This window comes from Rhinolophus sinicus, linkage group LG05 (genome assembly GCF_036562045.2).
Source record: "Rhinolophus sinicus isolate RSC01 linkage group LG05, ASM3656204v1, whole genome shotgun sequence".
Taxonomy (NCBI): Eukaryota; Metazoa; Chordata; class Mammalia; order Chiroptera; family Rhinolophidae; genus Rhinolophus; species Rhinolophus sinicus.
Genome location: NC_133755.1, coordinates 123,341,120 through 123,363,767, shown reverse-complemented (window position 1 = coordinate 123,363,767; position 22,648 = coordinate 123,341,120). Strand labels below are relative to the sequence as shown.

The window sequence follows — 22,648 nt, the reverse complement described above, 5'->3', positions numbered from 1 at the left end:
GGTTATTTGATGTTTTTTTGTTGAGTTGTAGGAGTTCTTTATATATTCTGGGTATTAACCCCTTATCAGATAAATGATTTGCAAATACTTTCTCCCATTTCATAAGCTGCCTTTTCACTCTGTTGAGTCCTTTGATGCACAAAAAATTTTAAGTTTGATGTAGTCCCATTTGTCTATTTTTGTTTTTGTTGCCTGTGCTTTTGGTGTCACATCCAAGAAATCATTGCCAAGTCCAGTCTCCTGAAGCTTTATTCCTGTGTTTTCTTCTAAGAGTTTTATCTTTCGGCGTTCAAGACCTTTTGAAAGTAGTTTTTTTTTAACTAAATAAATAAGTAAATAAGAGAAAAGTAGAAATTATGCATATGCAGGGAAAGATGGCTCGGGGAGCATGGAATGCTGAAAACAAAGTTCAAATAAAGAACCTTTTTTTTTTTTTAACAAAACTACAGTTCTTTGTTTAGTTCAGTGCTTTCTTTCCCCCCCAGTGATAGAAAAACGTAAACAGCTATAAAAAGCTGTATGGAACCGCAAAAACAGTATCAAGAAAACTGAAGCCCAAAATGAGTGGACCTTTCTGTTTGGAGCATGAAGACAAGGAAGCCGACAGCTGCCATTCGGGGCAGACTGTTTGATACTGAAGATGGCAAGGAGCCCAGAGTTATCTCTATATTATGTATCAAGGAGAATGTCCATTAGGTGGAAAAGTGACAAAAACTTGTAGAAAGAAATGGAAACCCCAGGTAGATGAACAATAAGAAAACACCTCAGCTTCTAGTCAGAAGTAAAGCCCCCAAACTACAGAAAAAAAATTAGACATGATTATGGTATAATTTGTTATAGTCAAAATCTTTAAAGAATTACGGAATCCAGGAAAGCATTGTAAGTCTGCAGATCAGAAAAATAGCATCATAGTTTTCAAAAACAAGGGAGAAAGTGGATCTTAAATGTTTGACTGAAGAAAAGTTTGTATAATAGGGATGATTTCTGAATATCTAGACAAGTATGGGTCAAAAAATCAATTTTGCAAGGCTAAGCTGGACAGGTGGCTTATCAGTAGCACATGCTGTGGAGGGCGGAAAGCTCAGAGTTGTTCATTGACAGCACCATAAGTAATAAGAGACAGTGAAGTAAATCTTAGTCAACATTCCTAGAAAATGGGATCTAAACTGAGAGAGGTTCTGTCCTCCATACCATTCACCGGAGCATTTACACAGTCTACATACCTTGCCGGGGATGTAGTCAACCACAAGATGGTTCAGAGGAGGGCAGCGAGAGGGTACAGGGGCTCATAACTGGTTAGGTTCCAGGGGTGGGAATTTTGGCTTGATATGAAGAACCATTAGAAGCTTCGGCCATAAAGAAGAATGAAATCTTACCATTTGCAAAGATGTGGATGGACCTAGAGAACATTATGTTAAGTGAAATAAGTCAGACGGAGAAAGACAAATACCATATGATCTCACTTATACGTGGAATCTAAAGAATAGAATAAATGAACAAAGTAATCAGAAACAGTCTCAGAGACATAGAGAAAAACTGAGGGTTGCTAGATGGGAGGAGGGGTGGGGATGAAGGAGAAGGTGAAGGGATTAGAAAGCACAATCAGTAACCACAAGATTGCCACGGGGATACGAAAGTCAGTTTGGGGAATATAATCAATAATGTTGTAAGGATTTTATAGGGTATCTGATGGATACTTGTCTTATTAGGGAGACTGCTCCATGGACAGTGTAGATGCCTGATCACTGCACTGTACACCTGAAGCTGAAGCTGAATAATAATGAATCATAACTATAATTTAACATATATATAGTCACAGGATGTGGTGTACAGCATAGGGAATAGAGTCAGCGGAACTGTAACAGCTATATGCGATGTCAGACGGGTAGTAGATTGGGGGCGAGGGGTTATCACTTTGTGAGGGGTATAAATGTCTAACTAGTACATTGTTTTGTACACCTGAAACTAATAATAATAATGATAAAAAGAAGGCTCTGAGAAGGGACTCAACTTCTCTTCACTAGAAACCTTAAAAATGTTTTGTGTTTCTGGTTGAAGATCAAGTGGTTGATGGTTGGTTTGAAATAAGTAGAGGGACTGAAGAAGTGAATCAAACCTTGACTCAAGAAAACTCTGGTCTAGGAAGATCACTGGGTCCCTGAATGGGGAGGGCATTTAAAATGGAAATTAGGTAATTTTTTTAAATCTTCTTTTTAAAAATAATTTTCTGTTAGAGGTGGTTTTTCAAATGAAACTATAAACCTAGATGCAGGTTTTTACTACTTTGTTACCAGTGAGTGGGATGCTTTTCACTTTCATTTTACACTGAAAAATGTAAAAAGTTACTACTATTTTTACCTATTTTAGGATCTACACTTATACTGAAATCGGGTTTTTAAACATTATTCCATGAAGTGCATTATATAATCTTTCAGAAGGGAGAGTTTCTATTTTCATTGTATGCTTTTAGAGTAAATATGAATATATTTGTATCATATACCATGTTTCCCCGAAAATAAGACCTAGCCGGACAATGAGCTCTAATGCGTCTTTTGGAGCAAAAATTACTGTAAGACTCAGTCTTATTTTACTATAATATAAGACTGGGTCTTATATAATATAACATAACACAACATAACATAATATAATACCGGATCTTACACTAATATTTTCTCCAAAAGACACATTAGAGCTGATTGTCCGGCTAGGTCTTATTTTTAGGGAAACAGGATATAACTTTTGCCCATCACTTACCTGGGAAATATAACCATCAATACCTGAATGAGAAAGTAATTAAGGGCAGAGATGAGGAGGTAAGACCACCCAGTTGAAGTTCCACAGGGTCGGGGTGTTGCTAGTTCCCAAGAAAGACAACGAATGTTTGCTTCCCCTTCTCTGTTCTCATCAATGCTGAGCAACTAAAGATACAGCTCAGGGGCAGTTTCAGCTATTATGTAGCCCCATGATAATTCTGAGCTGAGTGACACAGATGGGGGATACCTGACATTCCCTCTAAACATCAACTTTATCAGGCTGCCTTTCTAATTTGGAATAAAGCTCTGGTGCCACCTGGCTCCCCACTAGAAAGGCATTTCTGCTTTGGTGTCTTCCAGATTCTAAGCTGATCCCTGCTAATTTACCAAATTCCTATGTGATAAAAAGGCTTTCTGGGATTTATAGAGTTTCATTGGGCAATAGAGGGATTTATCAATTATCTTTATTCTTTAAGAAAAATCCAGGCACTGAATCTGAACAATGTACATAATAAAAGAAAGTGTGAGATTCATCCTTCTTCATATCCAGGGAAGTACCACTTCCAGTTGGCCAGACTCCTTTGGATAGAGCTATATAAAACTGAATATTTTAAAGAGTGTAATACAACTTAGAATAATGTGTTTCCATATGAAATACAATTTCGTTTCTGGTTCACTTCAGAGAGACAGCAACAGATAGGAGAGGAGTATGAGAATTGAACTCCACAGTCAGAAGACTTGGTTAAGCCCTGGCTGACCAGCCATGTGGCTTTGGGAAAATCCCTTCACCTTTCTGGGCTTTCTGGGCTTCACCTCTTTTGCTTCCTTGTTTGCAAAATGGATGAGGATTGAGTCAGGGAAACAGAAACCATGCCAGGTGTTTCAGAGGGGATATAAAACAGAATTGGTTACACAGGTGTTGGAAAACTGGAAGAACAGAAAGGGGAAGAGTGATTAATGGCTGTAGGAAGCAGCTACCACTGCTGAGGCGGGAGGGGATAAAAGGGACGTCTGCCTGTGGAGGAGACCGCCCCTTACGCAGCCACTTCCCCAACACACCACTAGGGAAGGAAAGAAAAAGAGAAGGAAACTGAACCACAGCTTCGCCTTTCCTCCATCCTTCTGATCTCCCACCAGTGTCCCTTATTGGCAAAATCCAAGAAAAAGTCAACCAGCATAGGAGCCTGGGAAACGCACTTTGTTTTTGTTTGTTTTTTAATAGATGGTGTCCAGGTGACAACACCTGAAGCCCCGATCAATCTTTTTTTTTTTTTAAGATTTTTTTTTAATTTTTATTGGGGAAGGGGAACAGGACTTTATTAGGGGAACAGTGTGTAGTTCCAGGACTTTTTTCCAAGTCAAGTTGTTGTCCTTTCAGTCTTAGTTGTGGAGGGTGCTGTTCAGCTTCAAGTTGTTGTCCTTTCAGTCTTAGTTGTGGAGGGCACAGCTCAGCTCCAGGTCCAGTTGCCGTTGCTAGTTGCAGGGGGCACAGCCCACCATCCCTTGCGGGACTCGAGGAATTGAACCGGCAACCTTGTGGTTGAGAGCCCACTGGCCCATGTGGGAATGGAACCGGCAGCCTTCAGAGTTAGGAGCATGGAGCTCTAACCACCTGAGCCACCAGGCCAGCCTGGGAAATGCAGTTTTTAAACTCCCAGCCTCAGCATTACAAGAGGGAACATGAGAAGAAAGGGCATGAGGCCAAGGCAATAGTAAATAAGCAGCATATGAGCTTATAATTTCAGACTAAAATTAAATTCAATGATCGAAATTAAAGTTAGTAGTTGGTCAGAGCTGTTTACATTTTCCTATTTGTATTAAAGTAACGCTACTTTAGTACATGGACAGAAATGGGTGGGTGGGTGGGTGGACAGAGGAATGGATGTTTAGATAGATTTGGTTCTGATCTGAATCATTTCCAAATAATTTGTGTTACATTTTTTTAATTAAAAAAGTTTGCATTTAGTCCATGGATTAGGAAAAAACTACCAGATTACATTCTACAAACCCTTGTGACAGGAGAAATTATAGCGAAAATGTGGGTTATTGTAGGGTCCTTCCTAAAAGTTCCTAGGAGTCGGTTTCAGAGAATCTGGGATCATGCCTCTCAATCATGTGGATTCATGTCATGTGTTTGTTCACTTAACCTTACTGCTTTTCCTTTTTTTTTTTAACCAATGAAATATTCATCAGTGGGCTGACCATGTGTTTCAGTTCAAGGTACCCACAGCCCTGCCAGTCACTACTATCTACACTGCTGATCACAGTAGCTCTGCCAACTACCTTTCGGAGTTTCACTCAAATGGAGTTCCACTGTTTGACCTCTACCCTGGGATGCCATCACCGCCTTTGACATCAGGGAGCCCATTTCAATTGCAGGGGATAGGTAGTGTGTGTGTGTGTGTGTTGAAAGGGCCAAATTCCTGGGTATACATGTGCAATTGCACAGGGCCCTGGACTCAGAAGGCCCCTGGACTTGGTTTAATGTCCTGCTGTCATCGTCTTGAAATTCTTAATCTCCGAACAGGAGGCCCACATTTTCACTTTGCACTGAGCCCTGCAAATCCTGTACACCAATCCTAGTGTTGGGGCAGATGACGGCCCTTGTGAATAGAGGCCCAAGAAAGGCCTCACTGAGAAAGTGGCCCTTTAGGAAGAGCCTGAGAAAGATGAGGGAGCAAGCCATGCCCTTCTTTGACTTATCAGATGAACTTCAACTCAGCCTGCAGCACTCAGGGCAAGGGTCACCTTCTCTAGGAAGGCTTATATAATGCTCTTAGCAGTTACTGCCCCCGGCTGGGTCCTCCTTTGGCACCCTATAAATACCTGTTACATACTCAGATCACATTGTAGACATTTGTGTAGAACATCTGTCTCCCTGGTCAGCCTCTTAGCTCCCTGGAAAAAGAGACTAGACTTAATTCATCTTTGTAATAACAACAGTAGTAATAGTTGTTACTCAATGCCAGACCCTGTTCCAAAGGTTTTACTACAAAGCAGCCATTGTTCATATCCTCTCTTACAGTGGAGAAACTGAAGCACAGAAAGGTTAAGTAACCAGCCCAAGTTACACAGCTGGTACATAGTAGATCTAGAATTTGAATCTAAGGAAAGCTGGCTCCCCCAGACCTCATACAGTATACAGTGAGTGCCTGGTATATGGTTGGTGAATGACATTACATATAAGTAAAAGAAAAGTAGTGACTAAGAGATCAGATAGAGAATCTCAGGGGCAGAATTACAGTTAAGAGAGAGGGACTCTTATGTATGTTGTGGCTGCAGACCCAAATTTGAGACTGCACAGGAGAGAAATCACATTTAATTTTATGCTTTTAAGCCATATTCGCTAGCACAGAGGGTTTTCCTTAGCAAAAAAACTCCACCCTACAAAATCGTATACTTATATGTATAAATCAACTTGAATGTTGACTTAGTTTTTGTGTTATTACTTTAGGAAAAGAAACAAGATTGTTTTCTCTTGTTTTCTCTTTAAAAATGCTAATATGACCAGAAGCTTTGTTGAAATAGTGAAGTTAATTTAACCAACACGTCCTGACGGTAGTGTGCTTTCAGAGCATGCTGCTTTGGCGAGAAAAGTGTGATACTATGGATTTCAATTATAGGAAATTCAGATTAGAAGTCTTGGCTTTTTGCTGTATCAGTGTTCATCATCGTGTAGAATGGGAGGTAGTGCATTGGGAAGGAAGAGTTGTCACCAGTGTTGTTTTCTTTATTTAACAAGAGGCTTGCTGTACAAAAATCAACCAAGAGGGACGGTCAGTGGCTTCAGCATTTTAAAATGTCCATCAGCAGAGCTTTGTTACCTTCACCTTCCCAGCTCCTGCAGTGTATAAGAGATCCAGCTTCATCGGGGAGGTAGGCACGGTGTTGCTGAGGGTAAAAGGTTCCTTGTTTTGTAAAGGTGCACTTAGGAGGTCTTGAGAAGGATGCCACCCTTCTCTCAGGGAGCCGTCCCCAGATCTCCTGATTTGTCTGCTGCGCCTTCTGCAGATGGGCTCAGTGCTCCTGCCGTGTACAGACGCTGCCGGAACCAACTAAGGAGATCTTAATCACGTGGCTTAAGAAGGGAGCGCTGTTCCGTTCCATGTCTCATAAAAATTCCCAAGCCCTCTTTGCACTTCACGCCTGAAGGTAAACTGCCTAGTCCCTGCGAGAGCCCAGAATGACAAAACTGTTCGAAGGTCCCTGTCGTAAGCTCTGTCCAGCAGTAAACGAGGCACCTCCTGAGAGGGAATGCCCAGCTCTGCCAGCGGCACCCACACCTGTCCTCTGCCAGTGAGGTTTCACCAGTTCATCTTCCTTTCATCAGCCGCATAAAGATGCTACATCAGAACCCAAGGGAATGTGGGGTTAAGAGTCATCGTTTCAGTGGGTCAAACGTTCTGCACATTATCAGCATGTGAACACACCCCGTAGTGCCTGGGTTTCGTAGTCTGACCTGGTTTCTCTCGGGTCTGAAACCTAAAGGTCAGTGCCACTTGCCTTGTGTGTGTTGACTCCCGGATGAGGTCATTGCCTCCTTTGGAGCAACCTGAGAGCAAGGGGGGTGTTACTTCTGCCCTCTCTCAGGTCTTAGCCCCTCGTGGCACACTCCATCCTGCCCCCCATGTGTGAGCCAGTCTTATCTGCAGCACAGTGTGTATCGCATGTTGGGGAACCAGGTAGTTATGTATTAAGCGTGATGAAAAGATAGTCTTCAAAAAGATCCATCCAAAATAGTTCATTCAAAATGCACGCCTGTTATCCCAGGTTGTCATTAATATTGTATTTTACATTTGTTTATCAGACCTGTAGGCCATTCCTGACCAGCAAATTTTAACCTAGATATATCTGCTTCCCTTGGAGCAGTGAAACACAGTTCCATTAACACCCGTGAAATAAAACTGGCATGCTATTTCTAGTCACTTCATTCTTCTTTAACTTTATGATCGTTACCTTTTTAAATAACATCTTTATGGGTCATTACTTTTGTGTGAGATTCTCCACCTCCCACCCCCCCTTATTTTTTCCCATTATTGGAGGCTTACTCGTTAAAACCAGAAAGTAAATAACAATGCAAACTTGTGGTCACAGTTTCATAAACATACAGCTTCACATTGGTACCTGGATATTTGCTTTACAAGTACAATGAATGAGTTTAATGATTCCTAAAAATGGAAATACAGTGTAGCCTTCTCAAGATGGAGCCTAAATCAATAATTAGAAAGGCTCTGCCTGTTTTCACACTGGCCTGCAGGTGTGACGGGCTCTTGCTTTCTGTTTTGTATATTTGGAGGTGTTACAGCTGGCCTGAAGTGCACCCGAGATCGGTCCCTGCATGGGACACCTGTGGCAGTTCATAAGGTCCCATTGTATCAAAGCAACCCTTGACCCAGCACAGACATAGAAAGGGGGAATTCACTGCACTGCAGGTGTCCTGCTTGTCAGTGCTCAAGGGGTCCCCACAGACCTCAGCACTTTCCTCTTCTCCTGAATTGGTCTGGATTTTTCAGTCAACTAATTGTGTGATCTTGTGAGAACCCTTCCAGTGTGGACTTCCATTGTGGCTTAATTGACTTTTCATTTTTTGTACCTATTCTACAAAGCTGAATTGTAGGTTTCTTGAGCACAGGCCTGAGCCTTAGCCTTATGCATTCCTCATAGCACTGGGATTGGAATCCCAGCTCTATGACGGTGGCTGAATACCTTCACCTCCTGGCTACTCAGTTTCCTTGTCTACAAAATAGAGTCACTCATGCCTGCCTTGCAGGGTGTTGTGAGAACCAGCTAGCATGGTGCTGGGCACCAGGAGGTGCCTGCTGAGTGATAATTGTGACTCACTAGACAGAGCCCTGCACACAGCAGCTGAGCAAAATTCAGCAGAATTGAATAGGACAAAGCAGAATGAAACTCATGGGGGACGAGGTAGCTATGGACTCTTGAAATCTCATGGTGAGAACACCATTTCCTCTGACCTTGGGCTTGAATGACAGTTCAAAACCCCGTTTTTATTCATGACTCTTTCGTGACCGTCTGATGATCATTTTAAGCTCATCATGTCTCCTAAGCCCAAAAGGAAAGGGGATTTGATTTGGGATATTGAGACTCTGCTCATCAGCATCCTCAGTCCAGCTCCTGCATCAAGCATCAGCCCCTCCTTGAGTGGAAACGCTTTCTCCAGCTCCTTGTAGCCCTGTGGCAACTGGTGGCACCCAGGACCAATCCAGGGATCCCCATAGGTGTTTCTGGCTTATTTAAGAATTTTCTTTTAAGAAGCAACCGTGGTGGGGGACAGTGGTGGGACCTACTGAGACCAAGAGCATCAATATAAGAAAGAAATGGCGATAAGGATGAGAGGATGAGGAGGACTGTATAGAAAACAGACTACACTGAGATGAGTTTCCCCAATTTCCCGTAGAGTGAGTGATCACATCTGCCGAAATTCAAAAAGTGTATTATCCACTCAGCCACTGGCAGATGGCCTAGGAATGGAGCCTTGATTCTGCCCTTCCTCTCTTTGTGGTGCAGCCATGTTCCAATGAAGAAATGGATCATGTGACATTCTCATTGCCTTCTTGGGTTAGTTATAAACGCGTACTTCCTTGCCTTGCACTCCCTTTTAAAGGTTTCCGGGAGAAATGTCCATAAGATTGATACAGTACATACTAGATTTGCTGAGTGTCTTATGGTCAGCTTAGTGTAAGACACAGAAGCGTATGACAGATGAGCTCCTTTTCAGTATTAGTGCTCGGGGACAAGACAAATCCTCTTGCCTGTCTTGGATTGGTTGATTGGTTTGGTATGTTGGTTTGCACAATGCCTTGCTCCAAAAATAATTTGAGACAACACTCACCAAACGCTGTGTTGTCACGTTCTGTACACTCTAGTTGTATTAGAGGCACAGTTAGATTTATGACATATTGAGTAACATACAAACTTTTCTCAGGTGTTGTACCATGTTAGAGACCCTAGTTAGATGCAGACTTAGAAAGAGAAACAAAACAATCCCTAATCTAAAGGACCTTGCCATCTTGTGATAAAACACAGACCCAGTTAAGTGTAACAAAAGTGAGAGAATAATGATCACCCTGGTAGAACTGTCACATGGGTCTAGCAGTCATGGTTTTTGTTGTATTTTTTTGTAACCAAATATCTTGGGACTCATTAACTGACAGAAAAGTTTTTTGTTTGGAATTTTATTTAAAGTACTTCAAAATTCTTAACAATTAAAAATCCCATTCAGTTATGTATCTGAGAAATTTCCCTTCCTGGGAAGAAGGCAGCAATATAAAGTCAGGGCTGCCCTGGAGAATCCAAGACATTTCCTCAATGTGGCTATGGGGGCTGAGAGGCTGGTGTCATTCATTCTCTCTCGTAGGTTTGGAGAGGGCTCCCAGAGAAGTCCATGTCCAAGCTGAATCATGAATAGCTAATATAAGTCCTCACAAGAGTTTTGGCTCTGTGTGCTGTGGTGAATTTAGTACATGTAGAAGTCGGCTACAAAGGTTGCCCGTTCATTTTGCTCTGCACTTACTCCCCTAGCAGATATTTTTAAATCCCTTGTACTATAGCTTCCAGCAAGGCCCCACGATTGCCTCTTTCACTGATTTGTACACATGACTCATGGACCTGCCTCCCCTTTCTGTGGGGTCATCAGAGCTTGCAAGAACCTAGAGGATGCATGGTTTTGCATAGAGGGGAAGGCTGCCTGCCTGAACACCAGCAAGTTCAATCCACTTACACTGGGAAAAAAAACAATTCGCCTTAGGCAAAGTATTTCTAATTGTCTATGTTATTCTGTGTGTGTATGCATGTGCGCACGCGTACACACATAAATAGCACATTATCAATCTGTGTAAAATATAATGGATGAGCAGCGCATGACAGCAGGCTTAGCCTCTGAAGATTTACCAGGAGAGAAGACAGCTGCGCGGCAAAGCTGCTGCTTATAATTAGGGAAGGACTAGCCCATGTCCTGCGCCACTCAGCAGCTTCAATCATTTAAATGACAGCCAGTTTGTTTAGCTCTGTAACCCCCATTCTTTATGGGCCAGGAGTTAATTTCTTGTTGAGAACAAGAAATTGGTTTGTCATCATCTCTGGTATGGTTGTAAGATCAGGTATGACATGGTGAATGAAAAGTCCCAACTAGAAACCATGATGAATGAACAAAACAGGCGTTGCTTCGAATGTGTCTGTTTAACTTTGTAAGTGAGGAAAAACTATTTGAAACCCTACGGACTTTCAGTTTTTAACAGGGCCATATTGCCAGTTGTGCGGTTGACAAGAAAACCATAATGCTTTCTTTGGCTCAAGGCAACTGCAAGAAGTGTCACATCACTCCTTATGTAGAGTGGCTCTCAACAGCACTGATTAGGAGGGAAATTAATAGGCTTCCCATTGTTACCGTGCATTTTTGCCAGGATGTTTCATTAGTGTAAACACTGAACCCGTTATCATCTTGTTTAGCCACTTGACCCTGGTGATTTTCAATTCTGTGTGAGGTGATGAAATAGAGCAGTGGCATGCACGAGACAGGCACTAATTATTGGAAGCAGAATCATTGCTGACCCAGTATGAGATTAACTGTTCCTTTGCAGTCTTTCTTCTGGGACATTAGCACTGTCTGCTTACCTTGCTTCAGTTGAGGGATTCGGGACAATAGCGGTACTGATGGTTAATGTGGGCAATTTCCCTGTTTGTTTTGCAGGTCACGGCCAGGGGCTTTGGGCCACTGTTACAGTTTGCCTACACCGCCAAGCTGTTACTCAGCAGAGAAAACATCCGTGAGGTCATCCGCTGTGCCGAGTTCCTGCGCATGCACAACCTGGAGGATTCCTGCTTCAGTTTCCTGCAGACCCAGCTCCTGAACAGGGAGGATGGCCTGTTTGTGTGCCGGAAGGACACGGCCTGCCCGCGCCCACACGAGGACCATGAGAACTCCGCGGGAGAGGAGGAAGAGGAAGAGGAGGAGACGATGGATTCAGAGACGGCTAAGATGGCTTGCCCCAGGGACAAGATGCTTCCAGACCCCAAAAGCTTTGAGGCCACCACCATCCCAGTGGCAGAGAAGGAAGAAGCTTTGCTGCCTGAGTCGGATGGGCCGACAGACACCAAGGAGAGCTCTGAAAAGGACGCATTAATGCAGTACCCCCGATACAAAAAATACCAGCTTGCATGTACCAAGAATGTCTATAACGCATCATCACATAGTACCTCAGGTTTTGCAAGCACATTCAGTGAAGATAACTCTGGCAACAGCCTCAAGCCAGGGCTAGCCATGGGGCAGATAAAAAGTGAGCCGCCCAGTGAAGAGAACGAGGAGGAGAGCATCACACTCTGCCTGTCCGGAGATGAGCCTGACGTCAAGGACAGAGCCGGGGATGTGGAAATGGAGCGGAAACAGCCCAGCCCCGCCCCCGCCCCCGCCCTCCCCGCTGGGGCCACCTGCCTGGAGAGATCCAGGAGCGTGTCCTCTCCCTCCTGCTTAAGGCCTCTGTTCAGCATAACAAAAAGTGTGGAGCTGTCTGGCCTGCCCAGTACATCTCAGCAGCACTTTGCCAGGAGTTCCGCGTGCCCTTTCGACAAGGGCATCACTCAGGGTGACCTTAAAACTGACTATGCCCCTTTCACGGGGAATTATGGACAGGCCCACATGGGCCAGAAGGACACGTCCAACTTCACGATGGGGTCGCCCCTCAAGGGGCCTGGGGTGGAGGCTCTCTGTAAGCAGGAAGGAGAGCTGGACCGGAGAAGTGTGATCTTCTCCTCGAGCGCTTGTGACCAAGTGAGCAGTTCTGTGCATTCATATTCTGGGGTAAGCAGTTTGGACAAAGACCTCTCTGAGCCGGTGCCAAAGGGTCTGTGGGTGGGGGCAGGCCAATCCCTCCCCAGCTCACAGGCCTACTCCCATGGTGGGCTGATGGCTGACCACTTGCCAGGAAGGATGCGGCCCAACACTAGCTGCCCGGTGCCAATCAAGGTCTGCCCTCGCTCGCCCCCCTTGGAGACCAGGACCAGGACTTCCAGCTCATGCTCTTCCTATTCCTACGCGGAGGACGGGAGCGGGGGCTCTCCCTGCAGCCTCCCTCTCTGTGAGTTCTCCTCCTCGCCCTGTTCCCAGGGAGCCAGATTCCTTGCCACAGAACATCAGGAACCAGGCCTGATGGGAGATGGAATGTACAACCAAGTCCGACCCCAAATTAAATGTGAGCAGTCTTACGGAACCAACTCCAGCGACGAGTCCGGATCATTCTCGGAAGCAGACAGTGAGTCGTGTCCTGTGCAGGACAGGGGCCAGGAGGTAGGGAACCCACCTAAATTCAAGCATGTGATCCACTCTCTCTCGGTCCTTTATCTGGACTCTCCCTTCCCCTATTCCCCACCACTCCCAGATGGTTCTTACGTGCCACGATGAAAGGTTCCAGTAAAGGTACTGCCTCCCCCATCCATGGAGGCAGGATGCTTCACGGTGCTTCCGAATTAACTGCTTTTGTCCTAGAAGGCTCTTGAAATGGGATCTAGATTTCAATAGTCAACAAGCAGAAGCAAGCTGCTTAGTGAGTAAAGGAAGTCTAATGCATGAAAGCATGCTCAGGCACGTCAGCCCTCCTTTTCCCTCCTTTCTCCTTCTGCTTCTCCCTCTGCTTTGGAAGGATGCTGTACGCATCACCTCCATCCTTGCTCCTCACCCTTCATGGCGAAGGGAAGTATAAAATCCCTTTCCAAATGGATAGAAACTAGATACATCCACATGGGACAGGTGCTTTCCCAACATCCTTTAAATTTTCCTTGTCAACAAGACCCTGGGGTCGCAATGCAGGTGACGGACAGCTCACCGTCCATCCTGGTCCCAGGGTCACTGCAGAAGCTCCCTAATCAGTCACACGTAACAGTATATTATTCCTGAGCTCCCCCCACATGGCGAGAAGTTGTTTGGGGGGGTAAATGGGGTTAAGCAGTGGTTGCTGCCCACCCTGAAAGCAAAATGCTTCATAGATAAAAATTTCAAAGGTTCCATCCATGTCTCGCCAATGCTGGGAGAGGGAACAGGAGCAACACCAGCCACGTCATCAGCAAGATCCACGTGGCTAAGGACAGGGAAGAAGACACACCCCATATGTCCCCCTCCCCCCATAACTTGAGAGTCCCCTAGGAAGACACGAGGGAGTCTGTGCCACAGTCCGGCACTGTCTTACTGGTTGATAAGGAACCAACCTGAGACTGCCACCTGTGCCTCAGACCTGCCTCGGGAGCTGGAGGGAGTGGACCCAGTGAGAAGTCCCTCCTCAGAGCTGCTTATCCAAAATACACAGGAGGAAGTGAAGCGGGGTCCTCATTAGCCAGTGAGCGCCCTCGTATGCCTCTGCGCTCCCAGGGTCGGAGCCTCTCTAGTAAAGCAGGGACGTTAACCCAACCAGACAGCAGAAATGCCGCTTGGGATGAGGTGGCTTTGCACAGAGCCACGTGTGGTGTATTCAGCCTCTGCAAGATAGGCAAGAAGCACATGCAGTTTTCGTTAGGGCATGTTTTGAAAACAGATTCTAAAGCTCTCTGTGCCAACTGCAGAAATACCCTGTGGTCAGTTCCTTGTTTTACCAGCTAGCCTGGTCCCTCCTCTTCTATTACTTCCTGGCAAAAACGGAGACAGACCAGATTTCATTTAGTTAAAAGGAATTATAAAGAAATTTGAATGGGAACTATTCCTACTCAAATACACCATATCCTGTCAGGTCTGGGATGGGGGCTTGTGCCCAGGGCCCCAAGCCAGAAGCACATTTGTGTCTCTAACCTGAGAGGATTGAGGTTTTGTGAAAACAGCAAAAGGTTGTTGCTCTTTCCTCACTCATTTCTTTCCCTCCAATCACAACTTTTGTGAGGTGTGTTTTGTTTTGTTTTCCCTGAAACTGTTCCAAAGCAAACCTGATGCAGAAGCCTAGTCACTGAGTCAAGTTCATTGACATAATGATTTATCTTGCCAAGGATTGGTGTCGTGAAAAAAGGACAAATGCCTCCATATCTCTGGTATTTTGTCTCTCCCCTAAGAGAAGCCCCAGTAAGCTAAAGGGGTTATGGTTTTATGACATTTGTGCATGTTCAAGGAACTGTCAGTTTCCAAAAAATCTGTTGTCTCTCTACTATTCCAAGGGAGAGCTTAAAGTCATTTCTTGGAACTAGTGCCACCAACAAGAGCGCGTGGTTTTTCCTGTGTTTGAGCCATATCATTGTCTACCTTAGAACTTTCAGGTCTACATGAATCAGTTAAAAGGAGGACTCACTCAATCTATAAAAATAGTCATGAACAGGACTAGTCTCCCCCTGAAATATACCACTCTTTAAAAAAAAAAAAAACTTTTATTTTTACTTTTTTAAAAAAAATCTGTTTTTGCTTTTCTAAGCAGTGGAAGAAGTGACATTTACCAAAGTTTTATGCCATTTCAGAAATCACACATAGCGCCCCCATTCTGTAGTACATTTTGAACAGGATTGCTACAGTAAAGCTAAGGTTTTTCCCAGTCTGACATTTTAGTTTTCCTCAAGTAGAGGAGATTAGGTTTTCCAAGAGTTATTTCAGGGACTCAGCACGACTGCTCCTCTTTGAGTTAATAACTTGCTTTAGGGAGTTCCTTTGACCCCGGTGGAGGTGTGGTCCCCGGTCATCATGGTGATGACAAATCCTTCACAGCGCGACTCAGCACTCGTTTTCTTGAACTGATCCTGAAGAAGCCAACTTCTCCTGAGCTGATCCTGCCTCCGTCAGCTCTTGTAGAAGGTCCAGGTGATTTCTCTTCCAAGCAAGCCCCAGGGAGACACCAGAGTCAGAAATGAAAACAGGAGTTCTCACCTCTGCTGGCCACCTGTCCAGTGCTTCAGACGGACGTTCCGGGCTCCCTCCCTGTCTCTCTTCTTCCACCTCTGTGAGGAACCAAGATGTTAGATGACAAGAAGTGTTAGCATACGGTATATTTGGTAGATGTTCTAGTTCTGCTCTGTTAACTCTCCCGTCTCATCAACATTGACCTATCTCATCCTTTTGCATTATTCCCTAGCTTTAAAGAAAGCTTAAATTAGCACAATATGGTCTTTATCAACAATCAGCTTTTTAAAAATAACTTTCTTTTTTTAAATAATCGAACAGCATACTCGGCCCATCACATGCCAAATTGAACAGGCTTTCTCTGTGCCTACAACGATATGCAAACACATATTCACATTTCTAGGGGTCGGGGTTTTGTTTTCATGGCATTTACTATATAAGTACTCAGCAACTTGCTTTTTTTTTTTTTTTCACATAGCCATCTCTGCAGTGTACATGTATGTTGGTCAGTCACGTACGGCTAACTCATGCTTCTTTAATATCCACGGGTCCCATAAATCACAGTTTACTCATCTGTCATCTATCAACAGCCATTTCAGTTGTTTCCAATTTTTCCCTCTTATAAAACATTACTGCAATAAACATTTTTGTGAACATGTTTAGTAGTGGTGCTTTTATTTTAGAGGGTTAGAGTTCCGTACGTGGGTTAAAGTTTATGCTCATTTGTTAAATACTACCTACCTACTTTCCCAAAATGCTGTAGCAATTCATATGTTTTTCAGCAACTTAGGCAACTACCCCCTGTTGTTGCCACGTATTAGTTGTTAACAGTCCTTTTAATTTTTGCCAACTGATGGGTAAAAAAATGACAACTCCTAATGAGGTTGTCATCTTTGCCTGTTTTCCTTTTGTGTTGTTTGTATTTCAATCAAATCACAGGATCCTTACTGTTTAATATAGGCATATTAACTCTTTCTAAATGTTTTCTCTATTTTCTCCTGGTCTGTTTTTTTGGTTTTTTTGTGTTTTTTTTTAATTTATGGTATCTTTGTCTGTATAGAAAAATATAAGTTTTAGGTAATCAAGTTACCAGTCTTTTTCTTTATGACTTCTGGGTTTGTTACATTACAAAGCCAGTTTGGACATTTTTTTCTTACTTCCAATGATGAAAAAATGAACAGGTCATATGAAGTGAAAAAAGTAACAAAACAGTAGGCATAACTACGTCCTAGTTTGCTTCAAAATGGGAGGCAAAGTTGGGGAGAAGGCGTATAGGGAAAGTTTCATTTCCATGTATTTCTATAAAGTTTGAATTATATATGTGTATATCTCACACAGGTTCTTTTTGTCAGTTGAGATATATCAGCTACCATAAAATTCACAAGTGAACAGCTCAGGGGTTTTTAATGATTCACAACGTTGTATGACCATCATCACTCTGTAATTCCAAGACATTTTCATCATCCCTAAAAAAAACACCATGCCCGTTAGCAGTCACTCCTCACTGCCCTCCCCTCAACTCGAGGAAACCACGAATCTGCTTTCTGTCTCTATAGGTTTGCCAATTCTGGGCATTGCATGTCAATGAACTCGTATACGTTGTGGCGTTTTGTGCTTGGCTTCTTTCACTGAGCGTAATGTTTTCAAGGTTTATTCTTGCCATTGTTGTCCCCACTAGCTGTGTCATCACATGTCAGTGCTTCATTCCTTTTTATTGCTGAATAATCCTCCATTGTGTGGACACACCACACTTTGTGGGTCCGTTCAGCAGTTGAGGGACATTTGGGTTCACACTTTTTTGGCTATGATCAATAACGCTTCTGTGAGCACATGTGTACAAGATTTCTGTAGACATGTGTTTTCAGTTCTCTCTGTTGTATACCTAGGAGTGGAATTGCTAAGTCGTATATAACTCTGTTTAACCTTTGGAGGAACTAGCAGACTGTTTTCCGAGGTTACTGCACCATTTGACATTCCCACCAAAGTTGTATGAGGGATTCAGTGCCTCTGCCTCCTTGCCAACACTGGTGATTACCCATCTTTTTTATTGTAGCCATTATAGTGGGTGTGAAGTAGTATCTTGTTTTCATCTACAGGTTCATTTTTTAAATTTGAAAATTATCACAAAGTCACATGCATTTTGCAAGTAGTAAGCTCCTTAGTGAGAAGGTTTTGTACCCCAAGCATTTCTAATTGATTGTGGGTTTTAGTAAAGAAACACTGGAAAAATACTTTATTTGCACAGCCAAGAGCATTGATGGATTAGCTTTATTAACATGTTTCATGTCAAGAGGGATAAAAGTGTGTACGAGTGCGTGTGTGCTTGTGTGCGTGTGGGAGCAGGGAGAAGTCAGGTCTGGAGCAAATGCTGAAACGTGATAGCAGAGAGGTGCCGTGTCTGCCAACTCTCCCACCCAAATGCCAACTGCGAGACACATGTCGTATGTAAAATTTGTACAGTTGTTTTTGTGGTTTGTTGAATCAGGCATCTTTTTTTAAATGTCTGTCATTGGTCTACTTAATAAAAAGGAAATCTGACTGGGCAGCGTAGAAGGCAGCCATATTTCTCATTCAAGCAATGTTTTCGTATTAGCTAGAAAGACGTGCTTAGCATCTGGAATCCCAAAGCATACCGTATGTCTGGAAGAAGAAACCATGTGACAAAGAACTATAGGGCCAATAAACAGAAATGATAATATAATAAGAATAAGACTACTTCACAGCTATAAGGCAATTCAGACTTTTCAAAGCACTTTCTCCACCTATTACCCACTTGTATTCTTCATAGCAAGCTAAGCAGGGCAGGTATTCTATCCCTCTGACTCACAGACCCTCCAAGAACTCAGGACACACAGAAGAAAAAAACTGCCTGAAGTCACACAGCTAATTAATTGCAATATCACAACTAAATCCCAGATATCCTACATTTGTCCCATCAACTGGACCATGAGAATTGAAGGTAAAAGGATGATTGTGCAGGAAGCATATCTTAGTGTGGGAGGGGAGGTGTTGTCACTGAGCTGGCTGTGCCCGTGCCAGCAGCACCGGAATCACCAGCCCAGTGGGCATCTCGCTTCCTCCCCTGACAACGCACAGATCTGACAGTGTTGTGAGAGCACAGGTGTTTGAGTCTTTGGTCAGCTGACGGCACCATCAGGGCCTCGGGGTACATACTGTTAGGATAATGATTCCCGGGGCTTCACCTCAACACCTGGTAGTGAAACCAAGAAAGGAGATAGGAAAGAAGACTCACACACCAGCTCCGAGGGCATTGCTAGAGGAAATAGATGCTTGTATTCGGCTCTTTCTGCAACATTTACATCTCATGTCCTTCTCCAATAGTCCCCGTCCAGCCAACCAGAGACACCAGGCAAGTGAGATGTGTTAAGAGGCACGGTGATGACAACTGGTCTGATTATACCCCTATACAAATATTCAGAGGAAATAGAGATCACAGGGAAACCCACTAGAGCAAGGGAGTCATTGTTTAGGGGCGGAAATCTTTTTCCCCTCTTTTGCCTCTTATTTGAATTTTCTGCAAAAAGTTATATTTCTCATGATTTTTTAAATGATGTTTTTGTTTAACTGGGAGAGAGGGGTGTTTTGGCTGCAAAACCTGGGTAGTTGTTGGCAAGGAAAAGAAGTGGACCAGCCGATTTGTGTTTGATGAGAAGGAAGCACTGGCACCCCGGGGTCCGGCCCCTGGTGCCCTGTGTTTAGCCCTGGAGGAGGAATATTTATGTTATATTCACCTTGCAGGTGTCACCACATTCTCCCACCCTTGTCTAGGCTCTGGGGCCAGAGGTCCCTGGGCACACTGCAGGGCCACTCATTTCACTGATTGCTCAAGAGCTGGGTGCCCCAGAGGGTCTAACCTTCCTCTGGTCACAGTTTAGCCGGCCAGTGCAAGTACTGGGCTAAACACATCCTCTGTCCTGTTCTCCTGGTGTGCGGAGAGGGAAGAAAGGAGTGAGCGCCCTGCTGGGTGCGACAGGAGCAGATTATGCAAGTTGTGGCACCAGCTGGCTCATGGTGACAGCTGCCATTTGGCCCTTGGCTTGCTGACTCAGTGGCTGCCCCTGACTCTGAGTCTCTGCTGAGAACCAAAGCCCAGGCAGGCAGCCCTGTGCCAAAGGAGAGATCAGTGCCCTTGATCCCACAGGCCTTCCCCTTCTGTGCAGCGTCCTTCACCTGTGCTGATACTCCTGTGTGTGTGCTCGGCTGAAGGTAGCTGCAGGCCGGCCAGTTCAGACGGGGTGCCAGTAGATGGCAGGAACTTCATCTTGTCACGTTGGGTGTTTTGCACTATTTATGAGGGTGATGTGAATGAAAACCAAACCGTTGCTGAGAAGTAGAATCCTGAAAGAGTAACTGTGGAGGGACAATAAATAAGATGTGGAGCCCTACTGGGCCTCTTTAGGTTGTAAGAATTCACCAGGAGAAAGGAAAAAGGGCCTCACCCTTCTCGATGTGTTTCTACTTTTCCTGACCAAGTGGCATTCGCTGACTTTGAGCCCTGTTTGAGGAAGGTTGGGTTGGTTGCCTGCAAGCCTGAGAATGGAATATTCTCTTGGCTCCATCAGGGGTCTGTGGCTGCTCTTTATGTCCAGGGATGATCCCCATTGGCTTGGAACTTACTCCTCTGAAAATAAGGAGCAGCTGTGGTGAAGTTACCACTGTCCCTTTCCAGGAACACTCCTGGGATGTCCCTGTTTGTAGTCAGTGGAAGTTCTCCCTTGCTAGAGGGAGCAAGAGAGTTGTGTTTGGGTTTGTTTTTTGTTTTTGTTTTTGTTCTCACATGGAAGAAAGTCTGTAGCTGACTATTCTCTTTTCCTTTGACCTCTAAAAAGCAGCTGGAGTTGCAACAGCTCGGCTGATATTTTATATGGCCTTTTGCTTCAAGGACTTTGAAACTAGCATTGTTGATTTTTCTTCTTTCCTGTCAACCTCCGTCCTATTTTTCTAGTGTTTTATATTCACTGTCTGGATGTTTTTAAATACAGTAACTCTTGGTATAAAGGGCCTTTTGACTTCCCCTGTGGCCTGAAATATAGGTATATAGTCTTTCTGAAAATAAGTAAACACAATGTAGAGCAGACACAGAATTGCTTTGTTGTCAGCAGAAGGGGAGACTCCACAAGGCCCAGAAGTGCTGCAACCTCTGCTGTGCAAACAAGGCTTCTGCCTGATGTGGAAACATCCGTGTCCCCAACAGACAGACCTCTGTGTTATTTAGGCATCATCCAGGATCTGAGTGTCTGTTTGTTATCCAAAGGGCATATAAGGGAAAGCAAACATTCTTTCATATCAGTATAATCCCTGTGCAAACATAGCCCCATGGACAAAGCCCTTTCCTGGGTCCATGACAAGGAGCTGTTTGTCATGGCTCCCTGTCTTTAGCAGTCGGAAAAGGGCTGAGCTGAGAGTGGTGGTGTAATGTGTGTCGCTGCGCTTTTGTTCTCTTGGGCCAAAATTTTACAGGTGTCATGGGACAGCGTTCACCATGCGGAAGTTGAATCAGAGCGCCCAGTGGGAGCCTTCAGCAAATGCCACGTCTAGAAGGCTCAGAGCCATGAAGTGTCCTAAGAAAGCAATTGCACCCAGCCATCGAAAAGCCAAATGATTGTTTAGTATGATTGCCTTTGTGCCTGGGGATTAACTAGTCACAAATGCCAGGATCTGGGCTCATGTCTGCCTGCACATGAGGCAACCAAAGACAAAGCTTGAGCGTCAGATAAAATATCTTCATCTCTCACCCCTGCGCAACACAGACGTAACACTTCCGCTTCTGAATAGTAACGTGGACTTGGTTTCTTCACCCCAAAAATCTTTTGATCAATGAAACCCAGACCCGCCCTTCTGTTTTTCTGGTTCCTCAAGTTCACTCTAGTCCATTTGTTCAGTCTTCTAGAGCTGAGCTATCCAATACGGTAGCCACACACCACAAATGGCTACTGAGCCCTAGAACTGTGGCCGGTCTGAATTGTGATGTGTTGTCGGTGTGAAACACGCCTCAGATTTAGAAAATTTAGTACCAAAGTAAAATATCCCAATTTTTATATTAATTACATGTTGAAAATATTTTGAATCTATTGGGTTCAATTAAGTATATTATTAAAATTACTTTCACCAATTTCTTTTCACTTCTTTTCATTGTTTTCATCAGCGGGTACTAGAAAAGGTAGAATCACTGGTGTGGCTCGCAATGCTTGGCGTCGAACGGCGCCGGGCGGGCCCTCGAAGGAAGTGTGGGTTTAGAGCGCCATCTGCTGGTCACTCTCAGGCAGACGGTAATGTAAACAAGAATGAAGCCGTCTGAGCTGGGAAACACTTTGTCTCATGGAGGAACATGCAGCCTTCCTTTTCCAGGAGCTTCGGAAACAGGGCCAGAACTGAACCCGGAAGTCCCTGCATCATGAGTGAAGGCCTCGCAAACTGCTGGGAGGTGCAGGCCTGTGCCCTCTTACCTCATGTTTGCGGAGGAGGCCCTAGAGAACAGCAGTGTTTTTAGGAAATACTTCAAACCACCACAGGGTTATAAGCAAGCATTTAACTGAATATAAGGAGGACACAAAGCCATCCCTCAAGAAACTAGGGTCTTCTCTTTGGATACTGTTGATCAGCCTTGAGTCGCCAAGATTTTGAAAGTAGGAATCTTGCTGATAATAGTAACTGCATCAGTTACGTATTGCTGCACAACAAATGACCCACAGACATCGTAGCTTCAAACAAGAATAATCATATCACACCTCCCACCATTTCGTGGGTCTAGAATTCAGGAGTGGCCCATCTGAGCACTTCTGGCTCAGGATATCTCATGAGGTTGCAGTCCGATGCTGGCTGGGGATTCGATCCCCTGAAGCTTTGTGCCAGGAAAATCCACATCCAGGTTGGCTCATTCACATGACTGGCAGGGTGATACTGGTGGTGAACTGAAGGCCTCAACTCTTCTGCACATGGGCCTCCGCATGGGGCTGCTTGAGTGTCCTTGAGGCATGGCAGCTGGTTTCCTCCAGAAAGAGCAATCTAAGAGGCCTGAGAAGGAGCTGCGACACCTTTAATGACCTGGCCTTCGAAG

At 44.3% G+C, this 22,648-nt stretch overlaps 1 protein-coding gene across 13 annotated transcripts in view; it reads left to right on the top strand.

Annotated features, from left to right (window-relative positions):
- Nucleotides 1–22,648, top strand: part of BACH2 (BTB domain and CNC homolog 2) — a 326,895-nt gene that overhangs the window by 292,968 nt on the left and 11,279 nt on the right. For all 13 annotated transcript variants that reach the window (XM_019743259.2, XM_019743256.2, XM_019743258.2 and 10 more), the window contains one exon: nucleotides 11,464–13,056. In XM_019743259.2, coding sequence (XP_019598818.1) covers nucleotides 11,464–13,056 — 1,593 coding nt within the window. The remainder of the gene's footprint in view (nucleotides 1–11,463; nucleotides 13,057–22,648) is intronic.